Genomic DNA, 24668 nt, shown 5'->3' with positions numbered 1-24668 from the left:
TGTTTTTCATGTGAAACAAAAGCTCTCATTATAGCTCAGCATGTTTCACATAAGCTACTTTTTCTTCTCTCGACATTTAACTTTCGAGTTTCACATGACACAGCTGGCTTAGTTTTAAAGTTATCTCCTATTTGTAAAATGGTAAATGTCTTTTTACATTGTCGGTTCATTGTATCATAAATTCAAAGCCATGAAGGAATGTTCTTGAAAAGTCATAGGGGTTGATTTACAAAAAGGCAAATAGGCTGTTCACTTTGCAAGGGAATTTTCACTTGGCAAAATTGGCAAGGAAATTTGCCCACAGCTTAGTGAATGAGGTGAAGCTTTACAGACTTCTATCATCTAATCATGACTAAAATACTGTGTTTTCTATTTTCTGTTTTTTTTCATCGCCACATTCTCTAGGCTAAGGTAAAGTTCCCTTGCAATGTGAACAGCCTATTTGCCTTTAGCAAATCAACCCCATTGAGCATCCAAATGAAGTTTAGTCTTCTGTAAGGCCTCATTCACACACGAATCGGCCTGCACGTACAGCTCCGTGCGGGGCCGTACCATGTAGCTGCCAGGAAGGACAGGTGCTGCGCGTGATTAGAACGCAGCCCCTGTCCTTCTCTATGGGGCTACGCGGCCGTACGCCCCCCTACGCTCACCTCATTTGCAGGTCCGTAGGGGTGCGGGTTGAGCGTATGCATATGCCGACGGAATGGATCCTGTATGCGTCCCGGCCAGAAAACCCGCACCCCTATGGACCTGCGTAGGGGGGCGTACGGCCGCGTAGCCCCATAGAGAAGGACGGGGGCTGTGTTCTAATCACACGCAGCACCTGTCCTTCCCGGAAGCTACTTGGTACGGCCCCGCACAGAGCTGTACGTGCAGGCCGATTCGTGTGTGAATGAGGCCTATGAGAAGGGGGGAATGTTTTACATTATAATGTCTATGTGCAGTACGTGTACTGTACTCTAACGAGGAATGCAGCGCACCAATAGTTATTCAGTGTTTATTCCTCTAGCTCATCTCTGAGCTGACATATCATTGTAAGCCAGAGAATTGATAAGTGTTGCAGTGCCTCATATTGGCTTTTATATACTGTTGGTGGCCTTCTAGAGCCATTTTGCCTATCTAGGCTGTTCTACTGCTATCGAGGGGGAAAAAAATAGTAAAACCTCTGCTGTGTACAAGCAGCTTCAGATCAAAGTGAATAGTTCCAAGATTATCGAGGACTGCATTGCCAAGGCAGAAATTTAGCAAATCAAATTTTCACAAGCCACCGGGTCCTAAGCATACTATTTTGTACTGGACACATTAAAGTGACACTAAATTTAGGAGTTAAATCTTAAAAATGCATTCAAGTACCTTTTAAATATTAACACAAATGTATCTTATTTGTGTAATCACTCAGCTGTAGATCCTCAAATCATCTCTGAACTGGTGCTTACACTGTCCTTCCTTCTGGAGGGTGGCTACTTTTGTTCCCCATGGTCCCTGTGTGTGTTGTAAAGTAACCACCACTCCAAGCTCGCTCCTGTGATGGACTTCAACCCCAATACAAATTAGCTAACTGAACATGAGATTGTAGTCCATTTTGGGAGTGAGCTTGAAGCGGTGGCTACTTTACAACACACACAGGGACCATGGGGAACAAAAGTAGCCACCCTCCAGAAGGAAGGACAGTGTCAACATGAACTCAGAGATGATTTGAGGATCTACAGCTGAGTGATACACAAATAAGATACTTTTTTGTTAATATTTAAGGTACTTGAATGCATTTTTAAGATTTAACTCCTAAATTTAGTGTCACTTTAATGTGTCCAGTACAAAATAGTATGCCAAGGACCAGGTGGCTTTTGAAAATACCTTGCTATTTTACTTTTCTATTAATGCTGCCAATGAATTTGGTTTTTAAACCTTTGTCTTTTGAACCGTTAACTAGCTAACTGAACTGGTGTACAGAATTTAGAAAAATAATGATTTCTAGGTGTGTAATATGGAGGTGGATATCATTAAAGTAGATCGAAACCAAATCCCTAAAATCTCAGTAAAATTTAAGTAGTTTCAGAAGTTATTTTCAAACCTTGTAACACAGCATTTTCATTTTATGTTGTGCTGCGTGTTTATTGTATTTATATTTTACTTTTCTATGTAATGCTAGAGAAACTCTCTAACCCTTTGAGTCAGAAGGGGTTACTTTATCCAATTTCAAAACCTGGACTTGTCATTGCTCGCTGTGTTCTATTATATGATATACGGTACTTTTTTGTGTTTTTGTATATCTTTTTTCTGCATACTGGAATTCGACATGTCTTCTGAGGATTTTGGTGTTTGTATTTGGAATATAACTACAGCATAGTTTTCAATGGCTCGCTCTATCTTTTGCACAGCTAACTGTTGACATATTTTTCCAGCTAGTTATCTGACTGTGCTCCAACGAAGTATATGTGATAAACACCAGCAGGGCCGGCCTTAGGCCTTTAGGCGCCCTGTGCGAGAAAGCTTTACAGCGCCCTGGGGGCGGACGAGGGAGCGCTGTCATATCGCATGGCCAGCGCCCAGCGGTGAGGGGGAGAGAAGCCGCCCCCAGGACGAGCTGTGTCGGCCGCACGGCGCCCTTGTTGCCATGGCGCCCTGTGCGGCCGCACTGCTCGCACACCCTTAAGGCCGGCCCTGACCACTAGATGTGTCAGTAGGGTCAGTACTGCCAGCGTTTGGCTGAATAGTTTAACAAACTATTCAACAGTTTGAGAGTGTGTGTGTTCTGGGAAGGAGGTGGGTGAGAATGAGGCCATTCTCTTCTACACTCTGGATCTGGGTCTCCCCCTCCACTTCGTTCAGCTGGGGTTTCCCAGCAAAGTCATCAGATTTCTCATCAATACTTGTTCTACTAACAAAAAGCGTAAACATGAAACTGATCTATTTCAAAGAAAGCTGTCGTGAGTAAAGCATTGCTGAGCTCGCTTTTTGAAAATGCTAGTTGTCTGGCTGTCATGCTAACCTGCTTGCATCACTGACCCAGAATATATGCACAGATAAGGACTTTTGACTTTTGGCTTTCATTCAACTTTCCTGATTTGCATACAGGTCGTGGGTTAGCGACACCTTCTAAAATAAATAGGTCCGCAATAGGAGCACATTTATTGGAATTTTTAGGAAGGTTGAAGAGGTTGTCCCCACACTTCTTTGATGGCAATTTTATTTCTTCTTGAACTACCCAGGGTGTTTGTTTGTTTTTCTTTTTACCCTGTCTCACACTGCAGTGCTATTTATTTACCTTCATATGTAGGCAATTTTGATTTTTTTTTTTTCTTACGGTTCAGAATTCTGGCCTATGTTGCCCAGAATTCATGTACAGTAATGGTTGAGTTCTGTTTAGCATACAAGAACAGGCTTGGCATCACATGTATGTATGTATATAAAGTGTTTTATTATCTCTATGAGAGAAGAATTAATTTCTTACTGATTTTATAGGCCCTCAAATAGATGATGTTGAACCTAATGCACAATTAGCATTGGAATTTTATAAAGTTAATTAGTATAAATATTCTAAATATGTTCTTGATTGTTGAAGAACTTTTGCATTGTGCAGTGTACATTATTATTACAGGTATTTATATAGCGCCAACAATTTACACAGCACTTTACAAAGTTACACATTCACATCTGTCCCTGCCCTCAAGGAGCTTACAGTCTAAGGTCCCTATCTCACATGCATACATAGGAGGGTCAACTTAGAGAGGAGCCAATTAACCTTCCAGCATGTCTTTGGAGTGTGGGAGGGAACCGGAGTACCCGGAGGAAAGCCACGCAAGCACAGGGAGAACATGCAAACTCCTTGCAGATGGTGACCTGGCCATTGAGCATTGCCGTTTCAAACTGGGTTTTTTTCTCGTTTACGTGGACTTTAGGCAAACAGTAAAATCCAAGTTGGCAAACTGGCTTTGTTAGCACCAGGTGCTTTGCTGACGGCAGATTAAAATCCTTTAATTGTTTGATTTACTTTGAACCACGTAAAAAAAACTACTGTATAATGTTAGAACAGAGTAACAGAAGTGTTTCTGTATATTATTGCTAATGACATACCCTCACCCCTTGTTTAGCTTAGATGGGACAATCTAGATTTTTTAGTTTATATTGGCTGCCAAAAAATATGCAGCAGGTGCTGGGCTTTCTTAATAAATTGATGACAGTCGGGCTTTTCATATGCATATATTATTAGCAGCTGCCCCTCATAAAACACAACTCCTATGCAAATCCAATCCAAAATGTAAAAGTTGACTAACAAAAACATTTATACTTTCCCTGATCTTTATTAAAAGTTTAAACTAAATAATATTGTGTAACTTGCTTTCATAGGAGGGCCAGTTGCTGATGTTCAGTCTTTCTTTCGTAGGTTCAGAACTTTCCCCTGAGAATTTCTGGTACACTTTCATAGCGATCTGTATTTGTGTAGGGATATAGAAGATAGCAAAAAAAACTGATTGAGAGTTGCAGGGTTTAGGTTAGTATTTATACATGTCCTTACATGTTTCTCCCCCCCCCCCCCCCCCACCTCTATTCAAGCTTGGCTTCTCCATTGTTACATAATTGGCCTCTTTCACACCTCATTTAAACCAGTCCTCCTTCCTGTCTAGTACTTAACTGTCTTCCAAGGAGTGACCTTTTTCCCTTAGATGTATGTACACTGTCTAATCCTGACCAAAGGGTTTGGCTCTTCTATATTGTACCATACGCTGGTGTAGCTGCTGTTCTCACTGCACTGAACTGCGTACACAATGTTGTTCATCTTGTGTTTTGGCGTTGGGTCTTTTGGGTGAACCAGTTGTTGCCTCAGTGTATTGCTGGGTTTAAACCAGACAGGGATGTGATGATTTTTAATTTATACAGTTCGTCTCATTTTTCCCCCCCCCCCCCCCTCTCTCTCTCTCTCTCTCTCCAACCATTCTCCTGATTGGCTGTTTTTGGGGCAGAAACCTGTTTATCTAGTAAATTTAAGATCCTTTTTCTCCACTTTCAAAGATATCCCCTGCTCATTGTTGTGTTCTTTACACCATTCTTGAACCATTTTTGCACTGTGGCAGGACGAATTATCCTGCTGAAAGAGGCCACTGCCATCAGGGAATACCCTTTCCATCAAGGGCTATACTTGGTCAGCAACAATGTTTAGGTAGGTAATACGTGTGAAAGTAACATTCACATGAATGGCAGGACTTAAGGTTTCCCAGCAGAACATTGCCCAAAGCACCACACTGCCTCCGCTTGGTTGTCTTCCCATAGTGCATCCTGGTGCCATGTTTTCCCTGGTAAGCAACACACATGGACCTGGCCATCTACATGATGTAAAAGAAAATGTGATTCATCAGACCGGGGCACCTTCTTCCTTTGCTCTGTGATCCAGTTCTGATGCCCATTGTAGGTGCTTTCAGCGGTGGACATGGGTCATCATGGGCATAGCTGCAGACCCTGTGTTCAGGCACCTTTTCTATGGGAACCAGCATTAACTTTTTCAGCAATTTGTGAGCTGCAGTAGCTCTTCTTTTGGATCGAACTACACGGGTCAGCCTTTGCTCCCTTCGTGCATCAATGAGCCTTGCCCACCCATGACTCTGTTGCCTGTTCAATGGTTTTTCTTACTTGGACCACTTCTTCTGGCAGGTTCTGACCACTCCAGGTCAGGTACATCCCACAGGAGCTGCAGTTTTGGAGTTGCTCTGACCCAGTTATCTAGCCATCACAATTTGGCTATTGTCAAAGTCATTCAAATCCTTGCGCTTGCCCATTTTTTCTTCTTCCAACACCAACTCCAGAGACCAAATGTACACTTGTTGCCTAATATACCCCTCCCCCCCAAGTCCAGGTGCCATTGTAACAAGATAATGTCAATGTTATTCACTTCACCCCTCAGTGGCCATAATGCAATGGCTGATCGGTCTTTTTGTATTACCTTTTTTTTAACTAGTAATTGACAACAGTTTAAAAAGCGTATTTGTATTTATAGTATGACCGGTGATGTTGTAGAAGAGAGTACATGTTAATTACATGACAATTTTTTTTCATATACTTATGAAACTTTCACATATCTGTATAATTGTTTTCAGGTACAATTCCACAAAATGCTTGGGTGAATTTTCTGTTTTCGTGTATCTGGCCATTTATATAAATATATATATTTTCCTTTCTGTCCATGTTCAATATATCTCCTTAAAATAGAATATTATTATTATTATCATTTTTGGTGTTAGACTGGAGAAGGGTTGCATCCTCTGGCTTGTGTTTGATGTGTTCTCATTGAGATTTTCTCTCATTCCTTAATGAGTTGGCAGTATGTCCCCAACTAGGGAGCAGCGTAACATCTCCAGTAAAACACACTGACGGCAATGAAAGCAGTTTCTATTAGTAGAGTGCAGGTTGATTTGAACCTCTGTCAGGATTGTATTCCTATTGTTTTTAGATCTATATGATCCAATATGAATGTGTAGCCTGTTTCTTCCTCATGTGTCCAGTTTATTGGATATTCATATTAATGTTTTGTATTACTGAGCCTTTCCAGTACTTTGTGCACAAACTTCGATACAGAAACGTCACAAGTGTATTTAGTGATTTGTTCACTATTTAATGAATTAGTGGTGTTTAAAAAGAAAGTAAATCTTTAATTCTCAAGTTGTACCATTTTCTCCCCAGGGCTTGAAGTATCTCTGCATTCCAGCATCTGATTCACCAAATCAAAACTTGTAAGTAAATCTTTCTTATTCTATTCTAAAAAGGCAATACACTATTCAATAAGGCATGCCCAAATGATTAAATGGAGCACCCCACATAAATGTTTGTCCCAATAAATTAGTTTTCTTTCTTGCCAATTGAGGGCACAGGAAGTCTTTCACATTTGGTTATAATGCCGTCTACAGGAGGATTGGACACTAGCAAGCAAAAAAACTGTAAGCTAGCCCAGGATAACCCCTCTTACTACCAGCATGCCACAGTTTTTGCTAGTGTCCTAAGAGGATTGATGTCTTTCGTTCAGCTTTGCTTTTTTATTATATTTAAAAAAAAATGTCATCTTTACTCCAGATTCTTTTGTACATTGCTGTTAATGAATGTGAATGTCTGGTACAGAAAATTTCTAACTATGGGCTTGTTTTAGCACTGCATGACGGCATGCAATGTGTTCCTTTCAGAACTGGTGGTTCTACTTGTAATGTTCATATTATGTACACTTGTAATTATTGACATGCTGCACAAGCTGTTTTATAAGAATTTGCAATAAAAAACCTTCTGTTTCTCGATGGTTTCTACTGTGGAGAAGCAGTGTGGAAAGCAGCACTGTGGTGCTGATCGCTGACATCATCTGCTTGGTGGAGAGTTGTGCATGCATACATACATACATCATCATTCTTGGCTCCCTGCCAGGTCTGGGTGGTTCCTCTGCCCTTGCTGCTGAGGCTTTTGCTATGGTCTTATGAGACATTATGATTAAAGTCATCCAGTTATTTGCTGACACTAACTGCAATAGCCACCAACTCACTCCTGCACTTCCCCCTGTTGTCTGTCTGATTTACCTATGGCCCTGGCTGCTTCTAAATCGTTAGCCACAGAGACTCTGTCTGATTCTGGATCACTCTAGTTTGGCTCATGAGCTCGCCCCTGAGAAGTCTGTCTGCTATAACTCCAAAATTGAAGGAGACCATTGTGGCTCTTATCCATATGGTGCACAACACTCTGGAACTAGATGATCAGCCTGTTGCTTCTACCAGTGCTGTTTCCAGTCTTGAGGCCTTTAAGGCTCATAAGGCAGCAAAAAAACAAAAAGTTTCCATTGCACCTGCTTTTCTAATTCGTAGTCTATCCACACCATGGATCCAGCAGTGTCCCGCCTTAACAAAGTACTTACTATTCCAATGAAAAATGCACCTCTCTTTAGGGACCCAACCAATAAAATATAAATATGTATATACATGTAAATACAACATGGCTGATGGGTAAAAATCGCTTAAAAGAGATCTCACCACTACTGAGGTTGATACCTTCATTAAAGAGCCTGTGCAGAAAATGTCTGTAGCTTTAAATTTCAGTTGTGATGGTCTGCTAGAAACTTGCCTTTTTATCTCGCATAGGTCTTTAACACATGCTTAGGGCACTTTGGTTAAAGTGCTAAACTGCGGAACCATGTAAGAAGCGGCAACATAACTTCGGAACAACTCTTGGTACTTTATCAAGGATGTTACTGGTGGCTAAAGCAGAAAGCAGCATAAGAAGCCTGCTAGGTCTTCTCCCATTTGATCTGTCAAGAATAGTTCCTTTCGTTTCTACACTCCCGTGCCCCCCATGTTGATTCCCCCCAAGTTTGCCTCCCTGTCCGCAAGGTCTGGCACTCAGTCTACCAAATCCTCAGACAATCCTTCCTTGGCATGAAGGTGTGTCCCAACTTTCAAGAGTGGAGAGATGTTTGTTAAACTTTGCAGATGCATGGACTGGCTGCATTTCAGAAGCTTGGGTGCAGTTGGTGTCATCCCAGGGATACAAACTGGAGTTTGACACTAACCGACACTAGCCGTTGTCCTGTATGTAGTAAAAAATAATAGCTTCATATCAAAATTAGAAAATGTATTGCTGTGATGCTAAGTGGGGAAAAAAACATTTACATAATTGTGATAATGATGCCATATCTGAGGAGACAAAGGACAGATGGCAAAATTACGTTAAGAGCGTTCATTAAAACAAAAGTCTGACAAACACTGGAGTAAAAAGCATGTTAAAGGTGATATAAAGGGGAAGTCCCTGTTCGTATGCAAACACAAACCAGAATGAAGTTGGCTGCACACACCTAACCTAGAACACTATGCTCTAGTTACAAGGGAAACGTGTCCTATTTATAATTTGGATGTTTTTTCCTACACATGGGCAGTCAAGCAGATGGGCATAGATTAACAATTTTACTATCCCATCAAAAACTCCCATTTTGAAGGAAAAGTATAGATAATTATTAGCAAGAATACATTGTTGAGTTGTTATTGCAGTATTTACCTTTTAAAGTAATTGCTGATGTGATTTTTAGATTTTACATGCTGGACTTTCACATATTTTATTATTGTGTGAAATGTAGAGATTTGTAGATGAACCACTAGAGGCAGGATAGATTAGCTACTACTATGACTCGACCTAACTGAATAATGCTGAACTCTGGCAGATATAATAGACACATTCATTCATTAATGCTCATTAAATGTATTATTAAAAGGCAAGAAGTGTATACACTTGAATTTGACTTGATATAAACCACTTGTATTTGAATTTGACTTGATATAACCCACTTGCAATCCCTGTAGAGCAGAGCTCAAACTGGAAAAGGGAGAGGCAGCACAAGGAGCAATTCAGTAGTCCATGTGCTAACATGGAACATGCTGATAGAAGGAGAGACCAACATGAACAAAAGATGAGCTCATCAGTGTAAACTAACCTTCACAACAGTCTAAAAGTAAACATTTACAATTTCCATAGCTATGCAACATGTGTTGTGCTAAATCATCTTCAGCCAGTAAAAATATGCAAGATATTTGGTACGTGTATAAATTATCAGACATATGAGATTTGGGTCGCAGATTAATTATTAACAGCTTTGCAGTAGCCCAGTATTAAAACACACCTATTGTAAAATTGTATGCTCACAACACCTGTTGCAAAGTTTTATTTTGTCACTGACATATCCTGCTAATCTTACCAAGTAACAACTGCGTGAATAGAAAATGTAACCCTTTCCTGAGATTCTTTAGAAGTTGTTCTGATTTTATCAAGATTTTGTATCTTCTACCTTCTGTATCCTGCTTGAACGGAGTCCTTTCCAAATATAGTATCATTTATTGTATTGGCTACAGGCAGATGTTTGACTGTTACATTTTATTTTGCAGCACAACTTTATTATACTGAACATATGCACATAACATATGCAAAATAAAATGCATTATATTGAACATATGCTGCAAAATAAAATGCATAAAAATGTACAAAGCTTTAGCATAAAACATTAGAATGTTACTAATATAGCTTTTAAGTGGAACATACTGTATACCTTGTGTGATGATAGATGTAAACACATAACCACTTCCTGGCACAATCTTCTCAAGGAACTGGCTTTTTATGAACGGTAAACAAATGAAGCCGAGGTTCATTAGTTAGGAGAGGATGTAATGGTCTCAAGTAGGGGAGGAAAAGTAGATTCACGGTCAGCAATTTTGTCAGCTAAAGAAGAAAGGAAATGCAAAGATGACGCAAACTATACACATTTTGTATGTATGTACGTACAGTACTGTACAGCATTTTTTCCCACCTACCTAAAACTTTTGCAAAGTATGAATGCTTTCAGAAATAAAAGTGTTGGTAGTTTATTTTTCATCAATAACAGAATGGAAAGTAAATGAACAGAAGAGAAATCCAAATCAAATCAATATTTTGGTGTGACCACCCTTTGCCTTCAAAACAGCATCCATTCTTCTAGGTACACTTGTACACAGATTTTGAAGAAACTCGGAAGGTAGGTTGTTCCAATCATCTTGGAGAACTAATCACAGATCTTCTGTGGATGTAGGCTGCCTCAAATCCTTCTGTCTCTTCAAGTAATACCATTCTTTATGCTGAAGATAGTTTTTAATGACATTGGCTGTATGTTTGGGGTCGTTGACCTGCTGCAGACTACACTTATGGGGCCAATCACATGCATCCCTGATGGCATTGCATGATGGATATGGTATAGCATGGATGGCTTGTATTTCTCAGCATTGCGGACACCAATGATCCTGACCAAATCTCCAACTCCATTGGCAGGAATGCAGCCCCAGACTTGCAAAGAACCTCCACCATGCTTCACTGTTGCTACAGACACTCATTACTGTACTGCTCTCCAGCCCTTCGGTGAACAAACTGCCTCCTGTTATAACCAAATATTTAAAATTTGAGTCATCAGTCCAGAGCACCTGCTGCCTTTTTTCTGCGGCCTTGTGGCCAAAAACCCATTCCTCCAAAGTAGAAACAAGGTTAAGCGACGCAACTATGCACGAAAACATAGGAACTGGGGTGCAGAAAAAAGGGCTGATGAGTCAAAATTTCAAATACTTGGCTGTAGCAGGAGGCAGTTGGTTCTCTGTAGGACTGGAGGATGGAACAATGAGTGTATACAGCAACACTGAAGCATGGTGGAGGTTCCTTGCAAGTCTGGGGCTACATTTCTGTCAATGGAGTTGGAGATTTGGTCAGGATCAATGGTGTCCTCAATGCTGAGAAATACAAAAAGATACTTTTCTAGCATGCCACACCATCAGGGAGGCGTGCGATTGGTCCCAAATTTATTCTGCAGCAGGACAACGACCCCAAACATACAGCCAATGTCATTAAGAATTATCTTCAGCGCAAAGAACAAGGCGTCCTGGAAGTGATGGTGAGATATGATTTCAACATCGAGTATATCGGGGATTACATAAAGAGACCGAAGGATTGGAGGCAGCCTACATCTACAGATGATCTGTGGTTAGATTGTCAAGATGTTTGGAACAATCTAGCTGTCGAGTCCCTTCAAAAACTGTGTGCAAGTGTACCTAGAGGAATTGATGCTGCTTTGAAGGCAAAGGGTGGTCATACCAAATTGATTTGATTTGGATTTCTCTTCTGTTCGTTTACTTTCCATATAATTTTAATCGATAAAAATACATTTTTAACACTTATTTCTTAAAGCATTCTTACTTACATTTTTTCACACCTGCCATTAGACCGATGTTTCAGCGAGTCTGTGCCCTTCTTTATCAAGGTACCTTGATATAGGTGGGCAGTGGGCAGTGACTCGCTGAAACATAGGTGTAAACAATTCTTGCATACGCTACCTGCAAGCTCCATATACGCCAGAAATATACATATATATATATATATATATATATATACACACCGTATTTTTCCGTCTATATGACGCCCCCATGTATAAGACGCCCCCAACTTTTCTTACCCAAAATTCAGAAATCAATATTTTAAATTATATTATGCATCACACTTACCTCTGAGCCAATCACTTTATTCAGCCTCTGTTGCATCACTGGTTTCTTCATCACTTTTAGCTTCAAACATATCAGTTTCTTCAACTTCTGCTGCATCACTGCTGTCTGCTGAGTCACTGTCTATATATACAAGATCATCCTCAGTTCCGTCCATGGCATTGCTGATTCCACATTTCTTGAAGGACTTCACAATCACCTCTTGTTTGACACCATACCATGAGTTTAGAGAGTTTACAGGTTGTTTTTCACTTTCTGACATTTTTATGGTCACAGAATGCTCCGACATTACCGCTCTGGGCACTGCCTACACGATCTCCCCAGCAACAGCTGACGTCAGGTTCAAAAGATTTATGACTGGAGTAGAACTGTTATCTTGTCTCTGCAATCCGTGAGGCTAGTTTGCAGTGGTATCAGCACTTTCAAAACCGCGGCCCCCGTGTATAAGACGCACCTCTATTTTTAGATAAAGATTTTTATGAAAAAGTAGCGTCTTATACACGGAAAAATACGATTATATATATATATATATATATATATATATATTAGTATTAGGATTCTGATAAAATATGGAACACATGTGGGAAACCATCTTCAACCTGACAAGAGATTACTAGCTTGAGTTTATATGTCTAATAGAAAGTAATAACCCAGCAGTTGTCATTAATGTCTTTATAAGTGACCTGTACTGAATAGCTACTGAATAATCAGCCCATTCATTTGTATAGGCTGTTACCACAGCTAAATCTCACTAAAGTGTGTGCACTATTTATTATTCTATTTTTTATCTGCACCCCATCACATGGTAATAGGTTACCATGCAACATGATGCAATACAATGCACATGTGATGGCTAGGTGTGTTGGGGTGCCATTAAGAAAAATTGGCAATTATGGCCATTAGGAAATAATGGCACCACAGCACACCTAACTTTGCATCATGCGTTGCACTCGCTGCTGCATCACATAAATATGAACAGAGCCTAATTGTTAAATAAAAGGTGAATCATTAAATAGTCTAATTGTTCATGTCTTTATATGTATACTCAAACTTAGTAATTAAACACAGGAGTGACAATACTGATACAAAAAAGAAATATAGATAAATGTTTTAAGTATTTTCTTACCCAGCCACATTGCAACTCTGTACCTCCTAACATTTGTGTAATTCTACATAATGAAGCACTGTTAATGTCACAGCTGTGTCTGGAGGAACACTGGGACTGCTTTACTAACCATAACCTATAAATAAATGCTAAATGTGTTCAACCTGCAAAGTTTATATACTGTTATAATCATTTTTCTCCTTATGTTGTTTCTAAGGATACAACACTTTAAAGAGAGTACAGCGTTCATCCATGAGTGTCGGCTGAAAGGAGAAGGCTGTCTTGTTCACTGGTATGTACAGCTTTGATAATATATCACTGCTATGGCCACTTTTTGGCATTTATTTGGGAAGTTAAAAAATGGTGATAGCTGAAATCTGTTTGCTTATGAATGCAGTGGTGCCCAACTTTATTTATGTAAACTGTTACTATATAATCTGTATGTACTGTATCCATCTCCTTCAGTTGAAATGCATATTCAGAATATATTTTGCAATCTGAAAAGCCTGTGTGATCTACTTTTTCAAAACTTCAGGTTGATCCTTTAACCAAACTGATCTAGGAAATACGTTTAAAGCCTTAGACTCTAAATGTTGATATGCATGTCAGAAAGCTCCAAGCCAATCTGTAGGCCTAGTAAGTGACCGAAGCCCTGATGAGTGTCTACGTCTGATGTGTGAAAAGATGGTACATGAATCATATTCTGATTACAATGTAATGTGGAGCTAAGGTATCAGATAAGGGGAAAGAGATGCAAAATTTAGAATGTTTTGCTTTTTATTAGCAATCCTGTGCTCTCTATGAGCCTGTCCTGTGACTTAATTTTGTGATAGACCATTGTTGTCCTGTAGATATTGGGTTGCTGTTGCCAGCTTTCATTGTCACTGTACAGCAGGGGCTGACTGGCAACTTTTAGCCCAGGGGGCAAGTACAACCCAGAGGCCCATGGTGAGGCAACTTGGCCCCCCTCCCGCTCTCCCTCTTCCCCGCCTTCTCCCCGCCCCTGTCTGCCACTTTTGCCATCCATGTAACAGTAGTGTGAATGTATTTATCGGTTTAGGAAATGTAAAGCACACTGGTAGTGGAGGGATGGCTCGTCAGGGCTGTGCGCGTGCATGACTGCTGCGACCCTGGTACTTCTGCCACTAACTCAGAAATACATTGTACAGCATTGCAGAATGGCATTGGCTATAGAGAACTACAATTCCCAGCAATACATTACACAACAATGCAGAATAACATCAGCTATAGCGGACTATAAATCCCAGCAATAATGACTACCAACAGCTTAGCAAGGGTGAGGCGGGGAGCAGGTGCGGCATGTGGATGCAGCAAGGGTGAGGCGGGGCGGCGTGTGGAGCTTCTGTATGCAGCTTCTAACAGCGTGGGAGACGGGAGGCCGCACTTTTGGTGGATGCAGGGATCAGGTGAATATCCATGGACCCTGGTTGTGGGGGGGGTTCTGCTGTGGCCGCAGCTGCAGTGGCTCTCTCCCTCTGCCGCCTGTTTGTCACTTGCACCCGGCCGGCCGGACCGCATCCGATGCGGCTCTGCGATCGGTGGCTGCTCGGTCCTCAAGGGGGTCCTCGGAAGGACCCAACGGGCTCCCCTCTACAGCGCTTGATTACAGGGCCGCGTCTGCCTGATCCAGCCAGCTGGATCGCATACCGAGGCGATCCGCGCTGGCTGTACCAGGTAGACGTGGCATGTTAGAGGGCCCCCTGCTGGAACCTCCCGAGCACCTCCTTGAGGAGCAGCGGCCGCACCATTCACAGAGCCGCGTCGGATGCGGAGGGCGGGCGGCCGGGTGCAGGTGGCAGCGGCCGGGGGTCAAGGGGCCGTTCGAGGTGGCATCAGAGAGGCCCGGGGGGCAATTGCCACCCGGCCCAGTCCGCCCCTGCTGTACAGGCATCTAGAGCACCTCATACTGGAATTATACAGGTACTCCCATCATTCCTGTGTACTTGTGTACTCTCCTTATAATGGTGAACAGCTAGAATTGAATGTTGTAAAGCTGAGACCACTACTAAGACTATGATGAAAATTTAAACTAATCTTGTGCTCTTTAAGCTTGGCAGGTGTTTCCAGGAGTGTAACCTTGGTAGTAGCTTATGTCATGACAATTACAAATTTGGAATGGGAAGACGCATTGGCAGCTGTTAGAGGGGCAAGGACATGTGCCAACCCTAATATGGGTTTTCAGAAGCAACTTGAGGACTTTGGAAAACATGATGTCCGCCAGGTAAGTAATCACTAAATATACACTTTATTTCTTAGAGCTACCATATTAAAAGGGTCACATAAGCAGTTTTATTATTGTATGAGTAAAGAAACTTGATCTATTGAAACATTGTCTATAGAATGTACTGGTTAGGATAAAAAGGGGAGCTGCTATTGCTGCCTTGCTTAAAGGTTCAGGCTTTGGGGTTGTCATGTTAATTTGGCTCTACTGCCTAAAGAATTACAGGCACTGTTAAAAAAAAAGCATACGGCTAGTGAAGCTTGAAAATCCAAAACTCCTATCCTGCATGTTTGTTCTAGGCCAGGGACTTACTAGGAAGTGAAGCCAGGATTAGGATCACAGCCTCAGAGCCTGCACCCTGGAACAAGAGTCAGCAGTGCAGCTTCCATATTTATATCAAAGGCTGGATATAGAAAGTATTGTAACTTCCCTTTTATAATGGGCTTGTAATCACATAATTGCATCCTAATATAATATAAAAGTTGACATCTTACTTTCCACAGTGGGAAATGATAGCCTAATATAATATACTGTTATTTTTTAGGAGGATGTTTCATATGTTGTCGATCTAAGAATTGTTGAACAATCAATTTCCTCCCAAATGTTTTTATGATAAGCAGATCTAACAGAATTCTCCTAGCCAATGCTACTAATTTTGCAAAACATGGTTGGTTACTCCTTGAGACAGACAATTTTACTTTAAGTGAAATATGAGTACAGTAAACACTCTGTTACCCGGTATTCAGCTAACCGGGACTCGCATCTAACCGCCAAAAAAAAAATAGTCCCCTGTCTATTCACTGTTCTGCGGACCTTCTAGGAGAGGGAGAGAGAGCTCTAAAGCATGGAAATGTACAGGAACGGGCTGAAAAGTGCTGTATTATCCTGGAAACAGGTGTCTGATCAATCATTTGTGAAAGTGCTGTGTTATTCTGTGAACAAGCACCACCTAGTGATCACTCCAGGTACTGCCATGTATTGCTAATGGTTTAGAGTACAATATACTGTTATGGTATGGTATTGTATAGTATAGGGTATAGCATTAGTTAAACCCATTTTTAATAGCAACTCTCAAGCAACCAGAAACTAATATTATCCAGAATATACCAATCCCCGTGGATGCCGGATTTCGGGGAGTTTACTGTACTTACTGTATGTGGTGCTATTGAACTAAAATGCTATATGTAATTGGTAGCATTTTATGGAGGAGAAGGAAAAAATTCTACAGCCCCCCCCTCAATACTCAATAAGAAACTGTTGGATTTTGAACATAGGTGCTGACTCATTTCTTCTAGATGTGGATTTCAAAAATACTTAATTTGCTTCCCCTTCCTTACCACTAAACCAAATTATTCTGATCAGCTGCATTAAGTGGGGTGGCTCTGTAAATATTAAACACTCACATGGACAACACATACAGTATGTGTGTATATAATATGTAATATATAATATGAAATGTGTGTGTGTGTGTGTGTATGTATATATACACACACACATACATACATACATAAGCATAGGGTGTCCCCAAGTCTGGGTCCATAGTCTTCGAATTGTTAGAAACATCATTTTGATCCCTATAACGTTCAGCTGGTTCAGGAGCAGCATGGGGATGGCACAGTCAGGCACATGGAAGGCATTAAGCATGTGAATGATGTGGATATCCTGGACCTGGGTGACACGGTCTGCACTCAGATCCATGTGAGAGAATTGCACAATAAGCAGGGTAGCCACATGTAGTAAAATAAGCAGTGGCTGGTGATTGAAGAAAAAATGGCAGGCATCCTCTGGAAACAGGGCAACCCACAAGAGAGTCATGTGTCCTGGATGCCCGGCGTTAGTGATGCCTCTGGGAGGAAGTGCAGGAGGGGCAGCAGTTATGGGAAGTGGGTGTCAAGGAAAAAGCAGTGCAGCACATTATTGCTAACAAAATGGAAAAAGGGCCCTCGCAATTTCACATGTTTTAAATTAATTAAAGCATGAAAATTCTTCTCTTTAAACGTACATAGTGTTACACGCACATACTGGTGATTTTTGTTGTGTATGTTAGAACCTCCAAGTCCTGCCGTGTGCAGTAGTGGCTGAGCTGCGGTAACCTTAGAGCTTAGGGGAAGGGGAATCTGCTTTGAAAACTAGGGGACCTGAAAACCGCTACATGCCGCAGCAACAAGCAAACTGTAATTATAGCATATACACATGGGACCTACAAGTGGAAAGCACCTGAATTGTTCTAGAAGGCATACATAGTGGTTCTCTAGTCTTTATTGTGTCTGAAACCCTTTTTATAAACGATTTTTGTGGTATCCACAGTGCTAAAACATATTTTCAATTGAAAATTAGTTTAGGAGGTAACTGATGACTTTAAATATAATTTACAGATTTTGTTTTCAGCCTACATCATACCGTTTTACTCAACCAACCACTAAAATCACATTTGTATTACTTTGACTGTACATGTCTTTTTACGTGTTTATGTTATAACTTATAGTGCAAACAGGCAAACTGCTAAATGCAATGTGAAATATACTAGTTTACGGTTTACCTGCCAAACGATTTTACAGTTCTTCAGCCGGTCTTGTGATTTTAACACCTCTGGACATCCAGGAAGATCACTGCAGCATTCCTTGGTTTAGCTTTATCACTTCCTGTTTCACCTCCATTCTGGTACAGCGACAATGATTTTAATTTGTTGTCCACTGATTGCTAAACCAGCATGCAAGTAGGTCGCCAGCTATGCAGTGATATAGATGTTTGTAAATCATGCGTCTGACAGTACAGAATTATAAATCCTTTGGCAGTTTAAATGGTAAAACAAGTTAGGTATTCAGGTGGTTTTAATAAATGTTTTTGTGGAATTCTGTTTAAAGTGGAACTATGGGCAAAATAGAAAATGACATACATGTTGCAGTCTGTCTCTAGCATTAGCCCAGTACTTTTTATTTTTCTGAGTCCCCCTATAACATAGTTCTATTACCTGTTAAAGCTGCCAATAAATCAAAGGGATTGAGTATGTAGAAGGATGTAATCTTGGTTAAATATGGCCCGTATCAGTTATGGGATATTTCTTTTTCTCTTCTACCACTTTTCAAAGCAGACTTCCACTCAGGACCTTTCAGTTGTTTACACTCATCTAATGGGCACTCTGCCTGCTCGCCCTAGCACCATCCACTGCAGAGTCTGTCTCTGACCCTCCTTAGTCCCTAAACCAAGCCAGGCATGTGGCTCCTGTTGCTATATCTGACTCAGATTCACAGTCCCAACAGTCTATCCCTGAAAAGACAATTTTGAGGTACCGCAGCCTCCTGCTGTTGACTTGGATTTATAGGGATTTGTTTCATACCTTTTTGATGCACCGAGTATTACCCTGCATCTTGAGGATCAGCTTGCTGTTCCAGGCCTTTAGTTCTTTTAGAGTTCCTACGGCTGCAAAGACCTTTCCACCACTCCTTCTATTTGAGATATTCCTCTATGTGGACTGCAGACATCCTGAAGGGTGCTGGGCCCCACCTGAGAGTGTGTTGGAAATGTTCCCTCTTAAAAGCGAATTTGTAAATGGGTAGTCTGTTCCCGCTGCAGATACACCAGTGGCCCACTTTAAGAAGAATACCACTAAACTGGTTAATGGTGTGCTTACCATTTTTGGGATTCCAAGGACAGGCTCCTAAATGTCAGTTTGAATTTCCTGGTCTAGCACTCCTCCAGTTCTGACCGTAACCTTACAGTAGTATGAACCACCTCCATACCACCGTATAGAAAAAAAAATGGTGATAGTTGGATGTCTATTTCTGGAATGATGTATTAAGATGTCATTCTTTAACCACTTCTGCGGGTTCACATAAATGTATGTCCTCCGCTTGAAGTGGTTATACCAAGAAAACGGCTGCTGCAGCCGTGTTCCTGGTACCGGTTTATACAGCTGGCCATTGCTGTTTAAATACAAGTGATCCGGCATCTGTTCAGATGTCGGATCACTTTACGGTGCTGCGGCGTGCGTCACCCCCTCCGCCGTCGACTTCCTGGGCTCCACTGTCCCCAGTGTGAGCCCGGGACTGGCATGGCAGGATTCCCCTGATGCAACTAATATCTTTTTATTCTACAGGGCCTCTGCTTTCAGAAAATATATAATTATTTGGGGGTCTGAAGCGCATAATTCAGACTTTATTGTGTGTGCAAATGTAAGGCAGCAAGTAGTTAAATAACCATTGTTTGCCTGCTGCATCCACTAATGCCTGTGTACCAAGTTGTCTTTGGGCAGCTCAGGACACAGAGACAGAGATCTGAGCGGCTTGGTACTATGTGATTGCTGTGTTGACCAATCACAGCAGTCACATGTTGCTGTAATCATTTGCCAATGGGAGAATGAATGGCTGAGGCGGCAGCAGCAGTAGCTGCTGACTTTGTCATTCATTCTCTGTTAGTTTTTTTTTTTTAACCACTTTAGTGCCCCTCCTCTCCTATATTACTGATCTCCAGCCTGCCTGTATTTTGACCTGTGTATTAACCCTTTATCTTCCCTATCCTGCATATTTGTGCAATAACCCCTTCATCTCCATCCTGCCACTATATGTGACCTGTACATTACCCATTTACTGCTTGTGTATCCCTCTGTGTTTGATGTGCTGTATCTAGTGCATGATTACCAAGCTCCATATTTTAACCCCCTCAATACCAACATGTTTCTTCATTTGCCAAAAATTACAGCAAAAAAATAAGATCACCTTAGGGTATCTAATTCTGTGTAATTTTTGGTGATGTTTGAACTGTCCTGGCATTTTAGTAACCGAAAGCAAAAGAACCAATTGTTTTTTCCAAAACTTTTGGCAATTTTTATTTTCTATAGTATAAAATAAAAAAACCCAACGGTTAATAAATACCACCAAAAGAAAACTCTTATCTGCCTCGAAAAATTATATAACATTGTTTTGGGTCAGTGTTGCATGAATGAATTAGCCAAATCATCACAGCACTGAAAACTAACAAATGGCCTGGTAATGAAGGGGCATATACAGGCTGGTACTCTGAAACTATTTTTCAATAATGAATCCAGATCAACCAAATATAATTTGCCCAGCCAAGTATTCCTTTACATTTTTGCACAAGCTTTTACAGTGATTATGCCTCTAAACAGCTGGCTCCAACTCTCAGCTCTGCTTCCCTGAACTTCCTGTTAAGTACTAGGTTACAAGGGACACAGCAATATCTAGCAGCTCTGCATCTACTAGCTTAGAGAATCGAGGTGGGAGAAGAGGGGAGCAACGAAGTGGCTTGCCTTGCTGTGCCTGCATGTTTGTGGAGAAACGCACAGCTTACTAGCACACACAATGGTGGCTCCATTGGATCCTTCAAGGCAAATGAGCCACCCTAAAACAGGATATCGGGGCTGGTGCTCAGGGGACTAGCTGATTCTGCAGGAAATTAAAAATGTTAAACATCAAGGAGCAGCATCCATTGCAAGTGATTAGCATTTACAAATTTTGACTTCAATACCACTGTTAGACCATGTCAGAACGAGTAGATTCCCTCAAGGGCATCCTACTACTGCTGGGTTAGGCCCTTCTTTCATAAAGCTGCTGGAGCAAATTTCTTGAGCCTTGTGCTTTAGTTGTAATGGCTTGCTACATGCTTCTAAGCCTGTGTCTTGCATGGGACTGATGCCTGTGCAGATTCACAGAGCACTTTGGCTGCGTGGTTAGGATGTTGATGCTGTATGCAAGTAACATTTACCTTGATTATTCTGTCAGGAACAATGTCTCTTTGGCCCTGCACTTGACACTGCAAATAGCAATGCCACAGGAGGTCAAAGTGTGCTCCTGCCTCAATATGGGAGGTCTGTGGAAGGTTCAAGGAATCCCAACCTTCATCATCTATTTTGTCAGTAGGTGCTCGAGTGTCTTCAGAACCTAACTCCCACAGCGCATGGGGCTCGAAGACAGAGGTCAGCAAATCACTCTGAAAGGCCTTCTGCATGAAGGTATGCCCTTGCTTTTACAAATGGCAACTCTTTGCACATCTGGACCAGGTCCTTGGGTAGTTTCCATCCCCAGCATGTGGGTATTTAGGATGCCCCTTTTAGCCCATAGGCTAACTCCCTTGTGTCTGGCACTTCCTTCAGTTGCCCCTCAAGATCTTTCTTCTGCTATTACACCAAGCAGTGAAACTTCCCAGATTTTCCTGAGTATGACAAAACACTTTCAATTATGTATTAACCAGACTAAAAAGTAAATAAAACAAGCTCATTGTTGTGGTTTACATACACTTTAAAGGAGAACTATGGGGTCAGGGCTTTTCCCCATAGTTCTCCTAAGGGTAACGGGAGGACACAAACTAGTGTCCTCCCGTCACCCTAAGCTCAGTATACCGCGAGCTATAGCTCGCTTTATACTGAGACGCCACAGCCGGGACGCATCCTGACATTACTGCCGACATCCACCCAGCTGCGGGATTGACAGCTGGCTCTGCCTATCTAGAGGCAGAGCCAGCTGTGCCCGCCCCCTCCCTCGTCTGTTGCGCCAGTCAGCGCTGGAGGATCGGGGAGGGTGGGAATCCCTGCAGGGAGCCGTGAGTGACAGTCACAGCTCTCTGCAGGGATAGATCGAGAAGTGAGTGAGCGACGCTATGTGTCCGCTCACTTCCTGATCTATCGAGCCGATGTGTGACAGTTTAATTGTCACAGGTCAGCTAGAACTATGAGACTGAGTGATTTTCACTTTAAGTTAAACATATATATGAAAAGTGATATCTTGGTTATGGTTGGTTCTACCCTGGTGGGCTGAATCACATGCTGAATTATTTTTGCTGTTGTAATAGATCATTTACAACATTTTATAGATACTAGTATAGGTGGAAAATGTATATGGTGCCTGCTGCTAACAAGAGCTTGTGTTTTGTTTTCATATGTCATATCCTGTTCACTCGTGCATATTTACCCTTATTTGGTTATATTTGGAAAAGCTTAAACATCCTTTTTCAGATCACTAGATTGGTCAGAGCAGTATATAGATGAATTTGCTGAAACTGTAAGAGGTAAAAAATTAGGGAAAGGAATGCTGCTAAATAGCAAGAAATAAACTGGAGTGTGGTCATTAGCCTTCTTACGAATAGTAATATTAGGTTTTTCAAAACTGGTATGAAAATGTAAGTTAGTTTGTAAGTGTAGGCTTTCTCCTTTTACGTCATTTTCCTCTCACAAGCTAAAAGCATATAGAGAAGCCTGTAAATTAGCTAAGCTGTGTTTATGACTATGGTAGAGACATAGGCCACAATCTAAAAGGAGCTGCAAAATTTGTCAGCACCATTATAGATTGTTGAAAAAAAATAATCAGGTAATGTTAGCTACTTAAAAGTCTGGTACGCAAACAATATTATTAAATGTCATATTTAGCATTTAGATGTCTGTTATTTTACCTGCAATAATCTCGCCAGTGTGTTACTCTACTTCAGGGGTTCTTAACAGGGGGTATACATACCACTTTGGTATGATAACCAAATGAAGGTGTGGGACTGGATCTCAGAATGATTAAAAGAGATTGAAACAGGATTCTCTTTATTATTGAATATAAAAACAAAGTGGAGAAATCAACCTAACGGGTGAAATGACATGTATTAGTAATGTGTGTCAGTAAATGTACCTCAAATCAAGGTTTTGATTGCACAAAAAGAGCAAAGATCTTAGTTGTTGTTTGCTTGTGCATTTGTGATTTGTCGCTTTCATATAAATAATTTTCTTTCAGCTGTTCTGTTACTAGCTATCCATATGAAAAACTAAAATCGAGCTGTTGACGACTTTAAAAGTCACACTGGACTTAAGCTCTAGTGAAGCTGATAACGTATATTGGACAATCTAATGGGGGGTCATTAAAAAAATTACATACTGACATTTTTAAGTAAATGTGCTGCCCGTGTAAAAACCCGAGAAGTTTGTAAGTCAAGATTGGCCATTAACAAGGTAATGTAGAATTTAAGAGCCATCTGGTCAAATCCAAGGGGTTCTGTGCTCTAGCACATTGGAAGAAACACTTACAGGGTATTTCACAAAAAGGAGAAGAGTTTGGAGAAGGCAAGAGAAGTGAACCATCTAGTACAACATAGCTGAACTGGAAAGTGACCTGAAATGTAGAATCTTTCCAAATCAGCTATGTTGTCCTAGATTGTTCTCCAAACTCTTCACCCTTTGTGAATAACCCCCTTAAAAAAATAGGTAGCACTGTTTTTAAGGCAATTAAGCAATGAGATCATGGGATAAGATGAGGTAAGGCTCATGAGATTTCTCTGAAGTAGATGTCGCGGAAAATATAACATGTAAAGTAATATTGCTTGTAGTGTGTTTTTAGATTCTAAAAAGTCAGCAGGGTATCTTTATAAAGCAGTAAATATGACATTCACTGTCAGGTACAGGTAGATCGGTCACTGTAGATTAGAACATATGCACCAAGATGATACCCCTTTTGGAACGTCACATTCACTGATTTATAAATATACACCAATGGTTTCAAAGTACATACAGAATATGAGCAGTACATGTTTTCTTTAATTTACCCGCTGCTTAAATATTTTTTAATCATATACTTCTAGCACCGAATATGGTTAAAGGAGACCTTTGGAGAGAGTCCTTTCCAGGATGAAGAGGAGGCCAAGCAACTTGTCGCCAAACATAAGCAGAGGGAGGAAGAGACCAGCGCTGCAAGTTCGAGCAGACAGTGGAGCAGCCACTTAACCTCTCTTTCTTCCATGGCATACAGCAATTACACAACAGAGACATAAGTTTTTACTGTAGCACGTGTATTTACTGTCTAAATTACTTGGGTCACCACTATAAAGTATAGAAGCAGACACCACATTGGTGACTGACAATTGTTGATACAGAAGCGGTTAGATATGAGTTAAGAGGTCTTAAGAACACAAATTCATGTGTATATCCCTGCAAAGATGAGTAACGCATTTGTGAAATGCAATTCGAGTTTAGTCCTTCACCGGAAGAGTTCCACTACTGTTGTGTATTCTTGGCAGCCTGGCACTTAATTGCGTATAATCTTAACGCGTGTCTACCTGAAAACTATGAGTAAGCACCGTATTATGGCTTTTACTGTGCTTATGTTTTTTAAAATATATTTTAACATTTTCTACCTCAATATGCCATTTGTTTGCATATTTAACAAGCCAAACCACTTCCCAATTGCATCCTTAACCAACGACAAAAATGTTGAGTGGATAATTCTCAGGTAGTACAGTGTGAACAGTGATGGTATTACTGTCTCCTGCAAGACCAATCTGAGGTGTAAAGATATGGTGCCACAATAGACTCAGG

The 24668-nt window shown here is 41.0% G+C and overlaps 1 protein-coding gene across 1 annotated transcript in view; it reads left to right on the top strand.

Annotated features, from left to right (window-relative positions):
- Positions 1 to 24320, top strand: part of DUSP22 (dual specificity phosphatase 22) — an 84673-nt gene extending 60353 nt beyond the window's left edge. The window contains exons 4-7 of the mRNA XM_018564343.1: positions 6673 to 6722; positions 13343 to 13417; positions 15196 to 15367; positions 23936 to 24320. Coding sequence (XP_018419845.1) covers positions 6673 to 6722; positions 13343 to 13417; positions 15196 to 15367; positions 23936 to 24124 — 486 coding nt within the window. The 3' untranslated portion in view covers positions 24125 to 24320. The remainder of the gene's footprint in view (positions 1 to 6672; positions 6723 to 13342; positions 13418 to 15195; positions 15368 to 23935) is intronic.
- The last annotated feature ends 348 nt before the right edge of the window (positions 24321 to 24668 follow it).

This window comes from Nanorana parkeri, unplaced genomic scaffold, assembly GCF_000935625.1.
Source record: "Nanorana parkeri isolate BGI_ZX_2015 unplaced genomic scaffold, ASM93562v1 scaffold746, whole genome shotgun sequence".
NCBI lineage: Eukaryota > Metazoa > Chordata > Amphibia > Anura > Dicroglossidae > Nanorana > Nanorana parkeri.
This window is presented reverse-complemented; position numbering and strand designations above follow the sequence as displayed.